This window comes from Mastigoproctus giganteus, chromosome 1 (genome assembly GCF_048544385.1).
Source record: "Mastigoproctus giganteus isolate SK-2022 chromosome 1, ASM4854438v1, whole genome shotgun sequence".
Classification (NCBI taxonomy): Eukaryota; Metazoa; Arthropoda; class Arachnida; order Uropygi; family Thelyphonidae; genus Mastigoproctus; species Mastigoproctus giganteus.
This window is the reverse complement of record NC_143575.1, coordinates 72142578-72157874: the sequence shown is the minus strand read 5'-3', so window position 1 is coordinate 72157874 and position 15297 is coordinate 72142578. Positions and strand designations below refer to the sequence as shown.

At 36.1% G+C, this 15297-nt stretch overlaps 1 protein-coding gene across 1 annotated transcript in view; it reads left to right on the top strand.

Annotated features, from left to right (window-relative positions):
- The first annotated feature begins 1397 nt into the window (after positions 1 to 1397).
- The window catches only part of LOC150090884 (sodium-dependent phosphate transport protein 2B-like), a 28886-nt gene continuing 14986 nt past the window's right edge, over positions 1398 to 15297 (top strand). The window contains exons 1-3 of the mRNA XM_090380500.1: positions 1398 to 1644; positions 1735 to 1939; positions 8202 to 8474. Of these exons, the coding sequence (XP_090236626.1) occupies positions 1633 to 1644; positions 1735 to 1939; positions 8202 to 8474 (490 nt within the window). The 5' untranslated portion in view covers positions 1398 to 1632. The remainder of the gene's footprint in view (positions 1645 to 1734; positions 1940 to 8201; positions 8475 to 15297) is intronic.

The following is a 15297-nucleotide window of genomic DNA, read 5'->3' as shown; positions in this document are numbered from 1 at the left end:
TGTAACGATATTTTATAGAAATCTGACATTCTTTCACTTTCAGAGCGATATATTATAAGAATGTTACTCAGCAATGTTGGTGACTTACAATATAGAATCTAATTTTTATTACCCTGAAATGCCAAGTAAATACTGTAACATACTGACTAGCTGTAGTCCAGGGATAGCATACACATTGGTACATTTGTTGCTACGATTGAATTCATACACTGCCTCCACCCCAAACAAAAAAAAAAAAAAAAAAAAGGAACGGCCCACAGTTAACTGAGTGTTGTTATATTAACAGCTGAAACCAAGTTGCGAAAGAAGCCGTAAATTCCCCTTTGTCATTGTATAACAGTACCGCAGTACATAAAAGAAACCATTTTTAATTTTGTTAGTTAAGGGATGCCGTTTTTGTGACAGCCCACTCATTAACTTCTTTGTAATTCGCTTTGTTTCCTGAATGACTTGAAGTATTTCATCCAACTGCTGCCATCAAATATACGAGAACATAATCATAATCTGAAATTGTTACCACCCATGGGATAAACTTATGAGTTCATTTAATTATGAAGATTTTAACATTACCTCACGATTTAATAGATTCTTCTGAGTCTGCCATAAGATTAATTTTCTATTTAAAATAAATTGAAGTTGCTGGGCTACTATTCTGGTTTCCAGTAAAGACTAAATCCCACTGCGCCTCTTAATTCTCTAAGTCAGTTGAAAGATTTTTAGTTATTCATAATGTTAACTATTCATAATGTTAACTGTTGCTTATCGGTCAACTCGTTGACAGTTACTTGTCTGTTAACCGCGTACCAGTGGAAAACGTTTTTTTGAAACAAGTCTGGCTGGATGCCTAGATCTTGGCATTGAGCCAGACTTGTTTTCCGATTGCTATGAAAAAACCCACTTACCCAAACGTTCGCCAGTCTAGCAAGAAAGTAATCTAAAAAGTGGTATTTTATTTAAAAAAGTTCTAGGAGAGAAATACTCCTCCTGCTACTCCCTGGAAAACACCTATACCCACTGGATAATGTCTGATGTCAAATGTGATTTACTGAAGTCTAAATGTAACTATTATCGTAATAATGTGGTGGAGGATTATCTAATCAACCCACTGTCACTGAGCAACGAATTATATGGGGTTATTTTTATGACTCAGAGTATGAAACACCTTTCCGCCACTTTCGTCGTCAAGAAAGAATTTTCGTACGTGATTTAATAGGTGCTGAGATCCGACCTTGTTTCAAATTATTTAAATCTGCATATTTCCGATAGATGTCGCTAGAAGCATACTCCTTTCACGGATCCTGTGACACAATTCTGGAAAATACGTTATCTTTTGGCGCGCAAGCTATGGTTGTTGGCTTGGGCGCGCCGCTATCACGTGAACGAATCGACGCGATCGTATTCGCATGCACCGGAGAGGGCTACGTGAAAGCGCTGCGTGTATCAAGTCGCCGACATGAGCAGGAAACGAAGTGACGTCACAGAATGTATAAAGCTGCAGCCACGCGTAGATTGACAGTAATGCCGGTTTTTCACTATATTTTGTAGACTCGCAAGTAGGACTAGTCGCGCAGATTCGAGACACTGTTGGATTAGTGGTCTCCTTTTATCTAAGGATTTAAGACCGAAACAAGGATGAATGGCGAGGTAAGTACCTGTCCTTTATCTTCGCGTTACTAGGTTTAGAAGGGTGGGATGGAGGATGCAAACATTTATTTTCGCCCCCTTTGACGCCAGGTAAAACTAAATAATGGGACCATCACTTGTGACCTGTCCAGTGACTTCAAACGAAAGGATGCCGAGGCACAGAAAGCGGCAGAAGTTGGGGCAGCAGTACCGGCTCCCATTGTCCTAAAGGTTAACGGAGTGGACGCTGAACTGGACACCGACTCGGATCCTTGGGCGCTTCCCGATCTTCAGGACCAGGGGGTCCAATGGTCAGGTAAAGACCTACCTACCTACACCCTCTCTAATCGTCACATATTGCGGATATCTAGGCTAAGAACATCTCGATATGCGTGCGACAATTAATTACTCGAGGGTCGTGACATATTTCTTTGGCCAATGCGTACTGCGACATATCGTCTCAAAAAATTAACCCCGTTTTTGTTTTGTGTCAAGGCAAAGTGACAGATGGAAGATAATACAATGGAGTTCTCTGCTTTATTACTGTTGTCTCTATTTAGTTTAAAGCATGAGATGACATTCGACATAATAGTCAGTCCTAAAACACGCTCAGTGGCTGCCCCTCATTGGTTAGCTTCTCTGCTAAGCGGTCATGGCCGGTTCGGCAGTTGCTCTCCAGGCGCCATGTATACTTTCAAAGCGGACCAGTGGTTCGGAGTATGAGATTCTTCCTACACGCGCGCGCGCACCCACAAACACTTCTATTAATAACATGATGCATAATTTAAACAAAAAATATAAATGTAACTGAAAGAGGAATTTAAGCTAGAGCTAGCGGTCGCAAGTAAGGAAAAAATGTGAAAATGCTGTATACAAATTACGTCAATCATTATTTTTTTAAACCACTCGTCCAGATTTCATGAAGTTAATTTTAAACCAGTTAAATCACACTTTAACTCTTACTATAAGTTAAACAAAGTCTTACATTATTAGTTAATTTTAACACTATTGAATATCAAAAGAATAATGATTTTAATAAACTGTAAATTCCATTTATTTTATGGATATATTAGAACAAACTTGTTTTTAGTTACCATGCACACTGTATAGCTGTAAAATTAACAAGTATTATTAATAATCAGCTTGATATTCCATTCTTAGTCTGATAAATATTTCATTCTCTGATTTATTAGTGCACATTTATTAATACAAGAGAAACTACTGAGATTCTTCCTACACGCGCTATAACGAATCATTTGATGTCAAGTATTAGGTCTGAAATATTACTTTTGCGTATTCGGTTTTTTTTTGATACAATTATTACTGTTTTTTACGTTAAAGTATAGTTTATAGAACTATAAACTATACATATCTACTGTATGAGAAAAGTGATTTAAAACATTCTTCTGAGACCTTTCGATTGTAGAAGAGGGGCTTTTATCAGCTCATAATACCCTACACCGACCGAAAGAATGAATAAAGTAAACCATTATATAAAAATTTAAGGAAATACCACGGAATAGTACTGGTTTTAAACAAAAGATGCACTGATTTATATTAGTTTAGCTCTGGAATCGAATCTCACCGATGACGCCAAGGAATCTTCGAGGTAAAGCAGTCATGCAAGCTGACAAATTCTTAAAATCACAGTACACTTGACTCCTCAATGCCTAAATGGTAATACTGTTACATTGGGAGGCTCATTAATACACTTTTTTGATGGAATGTTACATCATAGTATATGCCAATAATCCTACAATAGTTACTCTGCTAATGAAGTTTCCCAAAATATCTATAAATTAGATACTGCTTATTAATTACTAAATTTCCTTCAATTTACTGAAGTTTTACTAGGTCACCTTACACTAGACAATTGTTCATTAATGTCTTCAGTGAAGTCTAAGGACATCTATACACTGGACTTCCTTCAATTAACAACCATAACTTAACTGTCACAGCTGTGCACAACGTCAATTTACTTGAGTTACCTTACCACTTCGATTTGTTAGCTTGCTTTCTGTACTCCATTTCTTTTTATCAAGGCTAACCTTTCACGCGTTACTTTATTTTGTGGCTACTTTGCTTAAGATTATCCAGGCAATGCTCGAGAAATTACCATAACCAACAAATTCTGGTTTCCTTTTTATCTATAAAAATTAAAAACCTTCAATTTTTTTAGACAAGATTGCTTGCTCATTAAAGGATAATTGAGACGAAGCGTAACATTTGATTTTGAAAGTCACTTGCTGGTACCTTGCATGCAAATTACTCTTATCAATAACAACTCTAAATGCCAATATATTAGTATTTTAAAATTCTATTAATTGTTAAGCATTCCTGTTCTATTAATCTTTTAAAGTAATTATAATTAAAACAGTTCCTTTTTCAAATGAAGTTTACAGATTTTTATTGTATGAATATGTCTTGAATATTTTAATAATATGGTTAACCAGTGGTTATAACTTAAACTTGAAGGTCATTACGCCAGAAAACTAATAAGTGTATTTAATTAAATACGCTACCACGTGAAATATTTAGATTATTGGAATCTGATTTCTATATTGAAATCCGAATCCAATCCGAATCGGATTTCTGTTTCTGCGTTTCGAATTTATAAATTAAAATCTAGCTTCGGGAATGAATTTCAATATAAAGTCCGAATCATAGCAAAGTTTATTTACTTATTGAGACTCTGGGTCGAAATTTATCCTCTCATATATCAATAAACTAAATATTTCATGTGATCAAATGCTTTTTTATTAAATATAACTAAGTTGACAGCTGGTCAAGTTTATTTCGTAACCTTCTTAGAACCTGTTGTCTAGCTTGTTTCTATAATGGTTTTTCTAGCAGTGCTAACAGAATTAAAATCTGGCTTACCGATAAGTGTGGCATCGTAATCGGCAGCCAGTGTTATTTCCATGCTATGTGATTCCATTGGTACACTGTTTATTTTACTGAATTCAGTTAAGAATTATTTCACATGAAGTTAACATCTTGATACTGAATTTTAAAAGCATGTTAAATATTGTTCTCATTATTAAGGTTCTTTGACTCAATATTTGTTATAATTAACAGCTAATATTTAATGAATTTAATTATTTGAATATATTCGATGTGTACATCTGGTAATGCTAGTTACAAAGACTATTGCATCTGATAATTATTTTGTCAAGTCTATAACTATTAATTTTGAAATATCAAAAAAGAAAATAAGGTGTTAGAGGTACTGACCAAAATTGGAATCGTCGGAAATGAGCGTGACGAAAAAAAATGAATCCAACAGATAGACGCAGTGGAAAGACCATATTACAAATGGGTAAATAAAATATTGGTAACAAATATCCAATCAAAGGTAAGTGAAGCAAACCTAAGATGGTATGGCTAAGCAAACAGGATGGAAGAAGGAAGGCCAACTAAACAGATCGAAGGGAAATGAACAAACCACGCCTAGAATCACACCAGGAGGAAGGTGGCTCGATGATTTCAATACGGGAGGAAGATCATCCTCTGGTTGCGGGCTAAAGATCTAACAAGAAATCGGACAGAATGTAAGAAAATAGTAATTGGAAGACTAATACAGACGGACTCATTTTTACTATCATAGTGCCCACACACACACGATCTGCATGATAAGTTATTTAGTATTGATGAATTACATTATTTGATTACATTCCGGTGAAAACAGCAGATCTGATGTAGTCTTATACGTCAGAAGAGGATGCGTAAGGCGTTCGCCCTTAATCCTAAAATTCTGCAATCTACCAGAATAAACAGTATCATGCAGTTCTGAATGAATTCAGGCTTGCTTGCTTTGCTGTTTCCATGAGGGCTGTTTGTTTTTGTTTGTTTCGGGATTTATTGGGCGCATCGGCAACTATGGCCATAGTGCGCCAACTTTGCTGTTTCCATGAAGGCCAAAAAAGATACCAGAATAAGTCTTTAGATCAGTGACTTCCCAACAGTTAAGCTGTTTGAGAGTTTAAAACAGTTTTTTTAGGGAACACTCCAACACAAGGCAAGTTTAATTCTTCGTTCGAATATTTCTCCTCCTCACTCCCTCCAATCTGGGATGTAAATGGCATAAGTTCCAGAAGCAGGAGAATCCGGTGAATAGCTGATGCATAAAGGATATATCATAGACTGCACAGTTGTGTATGTGGGGGGGGGGGGAGATGAGGAAGTACTGATTCCAACCCAAAATTGGCAGGCTTAAAAAAATGTTAACTGCATACACAGTACTACACCCCTTTCTATACTCATTTGCACAGATTAGATCATCCTTACCTTCCGATTTTTAATCTTCTCATTAGTGCTTACCAACGGCATTATTAAACAATCTAATAATAATAAACTTCATATTCTCTTATGGTTTGGTTTTTGTTAGCATCGTGTTGGCCTTTTCTCGGGGGATTATGCTTCACTCAGATTCATCGAGGCCTACAACGTACTATATTTTAAGAAATATCGCATTCTCGTTATCTGATCCTAATTTCGAAAGGATTAATTTTTTCCCTAATAGGCAACTAATGTTCAGTCGTCTGAACATTAGTCGCCCATTCAGCTTATAATACAATACATTAGGTGAAGTAATCGATTATATTACGAAATGTAAGAAATTCTATTATAATATACAGTATTCTATTATAATATTATCGCAATATTTTTTTAAATACTTTTGCGAAACACATTTTATTTGAGAAAAACCGGTTTTTCTCAAATAGGCATTTAGGCAAACTAGTTTGCCTAATGCCTATTTCCCTCGACGCTGTTTTTAAATTCAAAGAAATGTTAGATTAAAAAAAAATCTTATTTTACGATATAGAATAACGCATTATCACATCAGCTTTTTTACTTAAAGAAGCTTTAACGCAACTAGTGAAACTTCATTTCTAAATTTGATATTTTGTTTGCTATACATAAGAAATGGTTCACGAGCTGAAAATTACTTAATGCCACACTGCGCATCATACGCAAATCATTACAATTTTAAACATTATAGGCATTGTAAAACAAGAATGCAGGGGGAGAGGATATAAGGAGTTACGAACATCCAATAACAGATCACTTTGCCATTCTACAGCATTTTATAGCAGGTATACTGTATGTGAGAATGCTTCATCCGGCCGCTTATTTTCGTTCAAAATTGCTAACTGATCTACTAGAGTCAAAACTCATTTTGACTCAATATCGAGTAACTGTCCATCACTTTCTTTCAATTCCCAGCGAATGAAAAAGTTAAAATTATCTCGTCACCTTCTAGAAACTAAGTTCGTGGAATACCTGTATATGCAGGAAAATTTTGCCTGAAAAATATCATATACACTAAAAAACCCATTAAATTAGTATTTTACACGAAAGCTTAGGTTGCATAAATTAAGGTTAGCAAGCTTTACTGCCAATTAGAAGTAACTTGCGAATGTGAAATTTAACTGTTTCATTTTTGTTAGTTTGAAGTGCTGAGAAAAAACAAATCTAACTTGGCGCTACAGATCGACTTTTGTAATTTTTAATCTGTCACCAAAATAATTCGAAATTATATTAGAATTAGTTATCAATTTTAATCATAAGTAACACCACCTCCTGCGCGGTAGCACAGTGGTATCGTCACCATCCTCCCCACACCGGGTGGAAAAGGCCCGGGTTCTAATCCCATCGATGACGCGAGGAACTGTTATGGGCTTTTTTCACTCCGTGGCGTAGATAACACGGTTCCCCCGAAATCGGGGATTTTTCGTCCAGCAAAACACGCAAATCGGCCAGAGAACACACGAAATTTGTTTACAGACCCATTACATAAATGGGTATACGTATAGAAATTCTGGGTGACTAAAAAAAAAAAAAATAATAGCACCATTTTCTATGAAAGCACTGAAATTGTAGTTTCAACGTACACTAAGATTCTATAGAGAGGAAGAAAAAGCTTTCCTGTGTACATAAATGTTTTCTTCATCACTTGTCTTTTAAAACCAACTTTCTGTATATCTTTTTTAATTATGATTTGTTTTAAATTCAAAATGTATGTTTTTATATGTTGTATCACATGAAATCTAGAGCAGCTGCTGCCGCAATTTCACGAGAAGGTAAGCGTTTTGTGAAATAATCGTTACTTAACGTTTTTATGTACGTATCGATTACGTAAAACAAGTCGGCAGATTGATATAATAAAATGAAGATAAGTTCACAGTAATTTTAATGTTTTATAGTACTGTATTGAATGCAAAATATTGCTTGTTGACAGTGAGGCAACAAATCTGTGAACGAGTCTCCACTGCTGTTATACTTCGTGTCCAATATGACGTCATAATAAATGTCAAGGTCATGTGTATGCTAACAGCTGCAGTGCGCTGCTCTTTGGCGCCGTGTCTTAGGCAGCGCCTCTACTTATGGTCAGCCAAATGGATAATTAAGGAATAAAAAAAAAACTGAGATTAATAACAATTTTTATATAATAAAAATCTATTCATTTTAAATATTTAACGAGTTTCCAACCTAAAATATATAGAACAGCCTGAATAATAATAATAGTCTTATTTTCGGGGTTTGCTTTTCTTTTATTTATTGCCAATCCTCTGTAGAACTTACCACGAGTGGCAAAGTTATCCGAGTGTGTCTGGGAGTGCTTAAGTTGGCCTCCCTCCTACTCCTGCTCTACCTGTTCATCTGTTCCTTGGATTTCCTCAGCAGTGCTTTCCGTTTGATCGGAGGGAAGAAGGCAGGCGAAGTATTTCAAGACAACACACTACTCAAGAATCCGGTCGTCGGCCTCATGATTGGAGTGTTGGCAACAGTGTTGGTCCAGAGTTCATCTACATCCACCTCCATCGTCGTCACCATGGTGGGCTCAGGAAGTAAGTTTTTTCCCCCTTTCCTTCTCTCTTACTTCCGACATTGAAAATTTGATACATTAAAATTAAACTATCAAATTGTTTGCAGAATCTGGGCCTCCGTGGAAGCAATTTGGTAATAACAAGGTGCAACAAAACTTGCATTTTAATTTCGTCTAATATTTACCAGCTGACAAAATGGTCATCTCAGCCTCCATGTTCGCGCTCAGCGCGATTTCATAATGGATAGAGTTAATAAAAACTTTCCGGGTTTTTGAGGTCTTATCTCAATACTGCTTGGAAATAGTTCCAATTGTAAAATACAAGTTGACCTAACCCGGCGTATAGCCGAGTAAGTTATAAAATTTGATTTAACATTATTCGAAGCTTTATGGGAACGTAGATTACGTTACGAGATTATGCACATGTCAATATTCATATAACGCAACTTCAGCACATTTTCAACTCACCGCGATGCATCCCCCGTAATTTTTATCATTTTGGATAAATGACTGCTTTGCCTTTTGTGAATATTAATAACTAGACGTCCTACCCCGGTAGCATGAATTCAAAGTAATACAATTATGCAAATGTAACGTCGGATATATAGAGCATATGCTTCAAAAAAGCAGTATTTATTTATTTTTTTTTCTTTCAAAAATTAGAAATGATGCTTCAAATGCTGCAGATCACATTTTTACCGAAAACAAATTGAATTTATTCTCAGTTTTTCAATAATCTGGAAAGATCATAAATGCCTTTAGCATTCTCGTTTAGTATAACATATCTATCAGATTATTAACTAGTAAAGGGTGCCAAACTTAAACAATCTCGAGCTGCACGAAGTGGACTAGGCGATTTCTGTCACAGGTAAGAGACGATAAATGAACGTTTCCATTACCCAATGTCATTTCCAGTGAGCACTAAACATGTGCAGGTTTCCGTTTCGTTAAAATTTAAGTCGGTCCTTTTATTTGAATAAATGGCGTGCGTTTCTAGGAAACTATTTTCGAAGAGGAAATCTAAAGCTTTATGCTGGAAAAGTTTTATTCCAAGTCGCGATGTAACATATCAGAAATAACTAAACTATTTCTTTTAGGCTACGGCCGGAGGAACGAATAAAAACACTGCGATTTATTCGTTCGTGTAGCCATAGCCTTTCCTTAGGGAGAATCCCAAGCTTCTGATTTAAATTCTCGGATAAGCCAAATCCAAATTTTCGGTTAGATCTTGTTAAAAGAAAAAAGTGAGCGGGGTATTCGAGAAAACACGGTATTATATAAAGGATAATTATACGAGTAATCAGCTTGTATAGCAGCTTTTATCACCTTGTATATTTTTATTTTTAAAACTTTTGCAAAAAAAAAAACACTTCATATCTGATATTAGTACTGTAATTTGAAAATAGTTTCACGTGAAAAGCAATGAAAATAGGCATTTAGGCAAACTAGTTTATCAAGATTGCTCTGTTATCACTGCTATTGTCTATATAAGATACTATTTGATTAATTCTGATGTTAAAGATCAAGCCAGTGCAGCGTGACCAGCTGCAACTTCCAGTTTCTAAGAAAAACTAGTTAGCATTCTTGTCTAAAGCAATCCGTAATCTAAAAACACTACCGATGAACATCTGATCAAAACTTTTTCTTACAAAAAATTATAAATAAAAATAAATACATATCTGCTGATATCTGGGACGGCCACAAGGTCAGAGGAGTTTACACGACGGATAATACAACATTATCGTATTTAGCGGTCACATGTGCTTGAATCTCGGCCAACTCACTTTTACTACCGCACCTTCGCGTTGCCCATGCAGTTACTTTTTGCTTAAAATATAAGCCTTGTTTACAGATGGGAAACATTTAGTGATCATTTCTAGGGTTGAGACGTATTTTTCTCCCCCGACATTATGCACTATCGCATTCCAGATAGCCTGAAGTGCCTTAAGCGTGATTGTCTAATTGCATTTTTGATAGTTTTGATTCCCCAATAAACGTACTAAATTTTTAATGTAAAGGTGTAGTGGGACAGGAAGATCATAGAAGCTATATCTTATATTTTTAATAGTATGGGTAACGCAAATGAGTCATGTGAATAGCGTTAAGCTGTGCCGATACTAGAAATGCCAAAAAACGAATAGCTCTGAGTCAGACGTCATAATTAGCACCTTGACACATCGCCCAATCTTAGTCGCAGTGGTAACTGTGGGCAAGTTTTTATCCAATTAGTATATAACTCGATTACCTATATAGAAAAATTAACTCTTGTCTGAAAAAGTCTTCTGAATAAACAAGATTGTCAAGATCATATATTCCTGAATCAGTACTGTAGTCGAATAATAGGAACTGCGGGGGACCACCAGTATTCTATTAAGTCCTCCCCCAACATGCCTTTTATTCGCTTTTGTATATCATTTGGCGCATGTTTTTTACCTACGAATACTTTCACGAGTGGAATATTTGCTTACTCAACTCGCTTTCTAAAATTACACTCAAGTTGATTTCTTCAAGCCTGTTTTTTCTTTACTAAAAGTGGAGGATTTACTCCATCCTCACTCATCCCCTTCCCCATAAGCCACTCCAGGTCCATCTATCCTCCAAAATTGCTCTCCTACAACTAATTTGCATGTGATTAGAGGCCGTTCAGTCATTGAAAACTAGGCTTTCAATCACATGCCTCGATTAAGATCTTTGAGTGCTATCACCACATCAGGTCCTATATGCACGCATTGTTCATCACAACTTAGTTTGACATTCTCTTAAACTGTTTTTTTATTCTCACATCAAAAATACTACCTTATGCTCTCTGACACATGAAAGAACCCTTATCACTAAACCACCTGTTGGGAAAAAATGCTAATCTGGACGATGCCTATGCCGTCCTGGACGATGACGATGCTAATGCCTATCTTGAACAAACCAATGTCAAATAAAGCGAATTTCCAGCATCACTCCAAATAATAGAATAGGCACATTTTGGCCTAAGTTGCCCTTGTGCCGATAAAAATCTACACCAACCAACCATATCAGGTGAAATACATAAGCTTCCTGTGTTGTTTACTAATAGTTCAATTATTAGCTGGTAGTGGAATACACTCCATTAAATAAGGGGGATGAATCCTTTATATAGCCTTAATCTCTCGTCCGAAAGAGCACGATTTATTTACGCTGCGATTTAAAAATGATAGTAGCAATTTAAACGTTGGACGACTACTATTGGCATATTCAACATCAATGAAAAACTACAATTTGGTGAAATTCGTTAGATCCAAGGGCTGTCCATTAACCTATTCAAGTCAGTAATCAAGTAATGCTATTCAGGCCCAGGTACAACCAAGAGCTTTCGCTATTCCATCTCTCAATTAAGCATACTGACGTCAGGATAAGACATACCTTATCCTAAACTGAGTCTTCACTTCCACCTGCGATTTCTCCATACAAGGATCTGCTGCCTACAAATCTTATGTGAAATATATTGTCAATATACTTACTCCCCTATGCGTCGTGGATGTGAGTATCTACACCTTCAAGGCAACAGAATTTTATAGGGAATGGGTCGGCAACCTGCGTCTCTTTGAACATGTAACTGTGGCTCTAACTTTTAGCCCATATGAAGCACAATTTAAAATGGAGTTAAGAGGACTTAAATATCAAGGACATGTGGAGTGCAAGACTAAAACGCCTTAAAACTGAAATTGGTGATTTGGAAAAGCAAAAGGCTGCCCTTGAAATTCTACGCAAATGGACTGCGATAGATCTTGAAAAAGCAAGACCAAATTGTGTTCGATGCGTGGAGTAGCTTAGAGTACTGAAAATATTTGCTTTTGGACTTCTCTCAGTTTTTGGTTCGATGTATTTCTGCGGGCAAATATTTTCGAACATGAACTACAGTAAGACCCCCGTATCAGCGGGGGATACGTTCCAAGACCTACCCTGGATATAAGCGAACACCTGCTGAACCCATATATAACGTAATTTTCTTATACATACGTATAAATTAAACACAAATTAATAACTTTTTTACCACATTTTTCACTGATTTAGTGCGTCGCGTCGATTGTTGTTCCGTCGCATTGCAAAAGGACAAATTTTGTTTCGTTATTTATATCAAGGATGTCGGAATTTTTTTTATAGTAACTTTTTTTTTAGAAATCGCGAAATGATGGGCAAACGCAAGAGTTGTGCTTTCAAATTAAACAAACTTCAAATTATTAAAGTTTGAAAACTGTGCATCCATTAAATCTCTAAAGAACCATAATGTTGGTGATCAAACCATACGCGACATTGTAAAATATAAAGGGAAGCTATTAGATTTAAAATCGACATCGTAAAAAATAAAGCATCGTATTGGACACGCGAGTAGTAAATATTAAGTTTTTTCGTTTTTTTAACGTGGTTAACCGCGGGTAACTGAATCAGTGGATACGGGGGCACAACTGTATATTAAAAATGAAGAAACCGTCTGAACAATGAGTCTCAGCATGTTTAAAGATGAAAATACTGTACAGCATACTCGCTTGACGTTGAGAGACTCGCTGAAGTTCAGCAGTAAAAGTCACATTAATTCGTACCTAACTGGATGTTTGTTACGCGTTTTCAGTATTAATATTTCAAAATTTTTTTTTAATAAAACGCCTTCCCACTATTCCATTTCTTAAACTCCCTCCCCCAGCTTGACCGGAGGTGCGGTTCTTCGAATTTTTTTTTTTTAATTAGATCAAAAATGGCTCTTCACTCAAAAGTTGTCGACCCTTGTTCTAGGGGAATTCAAACTACTCAAGTGGGTGGGTGAGTGAGTGATTTATTAGCGTCATCTACCCTTGCAATCAAAAGTTACAAGTGGAACAATGAACTTTTTTTTTAAGTATCAGGCTCTCTTTGCTAATCAATGAGACTTCATAATGACTGAAACTACTAGGGCAACATGATGCCTAATAATTAGCATGTGCCACTGGCTTTCAATCAAACCCTTTGTGCTCTGATTCATAACAGATTACACCGATATGATCTTTCTGATATTCTTGAGATTCTTTCTGATAATGCAGATGTTGCCACTGGTGCCATTCACAGATTCTAACAAAGTTTGCAATGGACAAGTGCTACAGATATAGACAAAGACCAATCTTATAATCATCCTACATTGGGTGGGGTTTTGGATTCATTCCATTCATAACTGAAATTACTGGGCATGTTCAGGTTGTAATCCTTGAAGTCATTCTACGTTGTCTTTCTTGTAGAATCTTCCGCATGGCTGTTTATTTACACAGTGAATGGAAATGGCAGGCTATTACCCGCCGATTGTTTAAAGTTCTTGATAATATTTAGTATCATAGTAAGAAGCACTGCAGAAAATGTTCGCTTGCTTGTTTATCTTTTTGCAAGGTTCGCCTGATATTGCTTATTCCATTTCTTGTGATGTAAACATCTCCGACTAACGTAAGGCTTGCTACGGAAACAGCTTTCTTTTTTTCTCTTGTTCAATTAAGATCTCAAGGCTGCAGCCAGTATTTGGTCTACTGACTTTTAGCAGATCCCCCCCCCCAGCAATAGTGTTCATTTTTATCGTTTATACAACCCTTTGGCTGTTGAGGGCGCTGTTAAAAATTTAGTACTTAAGGCTCGAATGCCACACTGACAAAGTACAGTCACTTAAAAGGAACGCTCGGAAGCCTGAGATTCTGCAACGTTAAATGTTCCACAAACTACTGAAAAACCGCTATTTTAATGTTTTTTGATCAGATACTGCCTAGCATTCTAATATTGCCGCATAGCTAATATATTGAATCAGATAAACATATGTAACCACATATGGTTTATATATACAGTGTAACTCATTATTTTTTATTAATTATAAAATAAATTTCTTAATCCTAGCCTGACAGAGATACAACGAACTTGAACTTTTTAAAATATTTTAGAATGTTATGACACTAGTTTTAAAAGCCAACACTAAAATTTCATGTAATCTACTGTTAACATCTACCATTAGATTTCTATGAAGTATAGATTTTTTAATTTATTTTTGTTACACAGAGCATTAAAACTATGATAAATGAATTAGCTTTCGGCTGGGTGGCAGCCTTCATCAGATTAAAATACTTTGAATGGCAGTTAGAATAGAGATGCACTGCCAGGATGGTGCGTGAGACACGTGGTTAATTGTTTGTTGTTGTTTGTGGCTGTGACGTATGGTGGTGACGTGGCCAGCGTTTGTCCATGGACAGAATTACTGTTTCTGTGATGGGGTTAAGTTGACAACCACTGTTCCTGTTCAACGAGGTATCCGAGCATTTATCCGAGCAAAAATGCTCGGATACCTCGTTGAACAGGAACAGTGGTTGTCAACTTAACCCCATCACAGAAACAGTAATTCTGTCCATGGACAAACGCTGGCCACGTCACCACCATACATCACAGCCACAAACATCAACAAACAATTAACCACGTGTCTCACGCACCATCCTGGCAGTGCATCTCTATTCTAACTGCCATTCAAAGTATTTTAATCTGATGAAGGCTGCCACCCAGCCGAAAGCTAATTCATTTATCATAGTTTTAATGCTCTGTGTAACAAAAATAAATAAATTATGAATCCAGAGCACGCAGGCGTGTTTTATTATGTATAGATTTTTTGTTTGTAAAAGTTAGGTTACCTAAAATTTGGGAGTATTGGTTTTAAACTAGGGTTATCTGGTAATACATACGTATCAAATTTCTTAATGTTGCTTTTGTTACTGATTATAAATAAGAGGTTACAATACATTTCTTTGCCATAGCCTAATGTCTACTTGTAAGTTGTAATTACTAATTACATAATTTCCATTCAATCATATGCAACAGTTTCA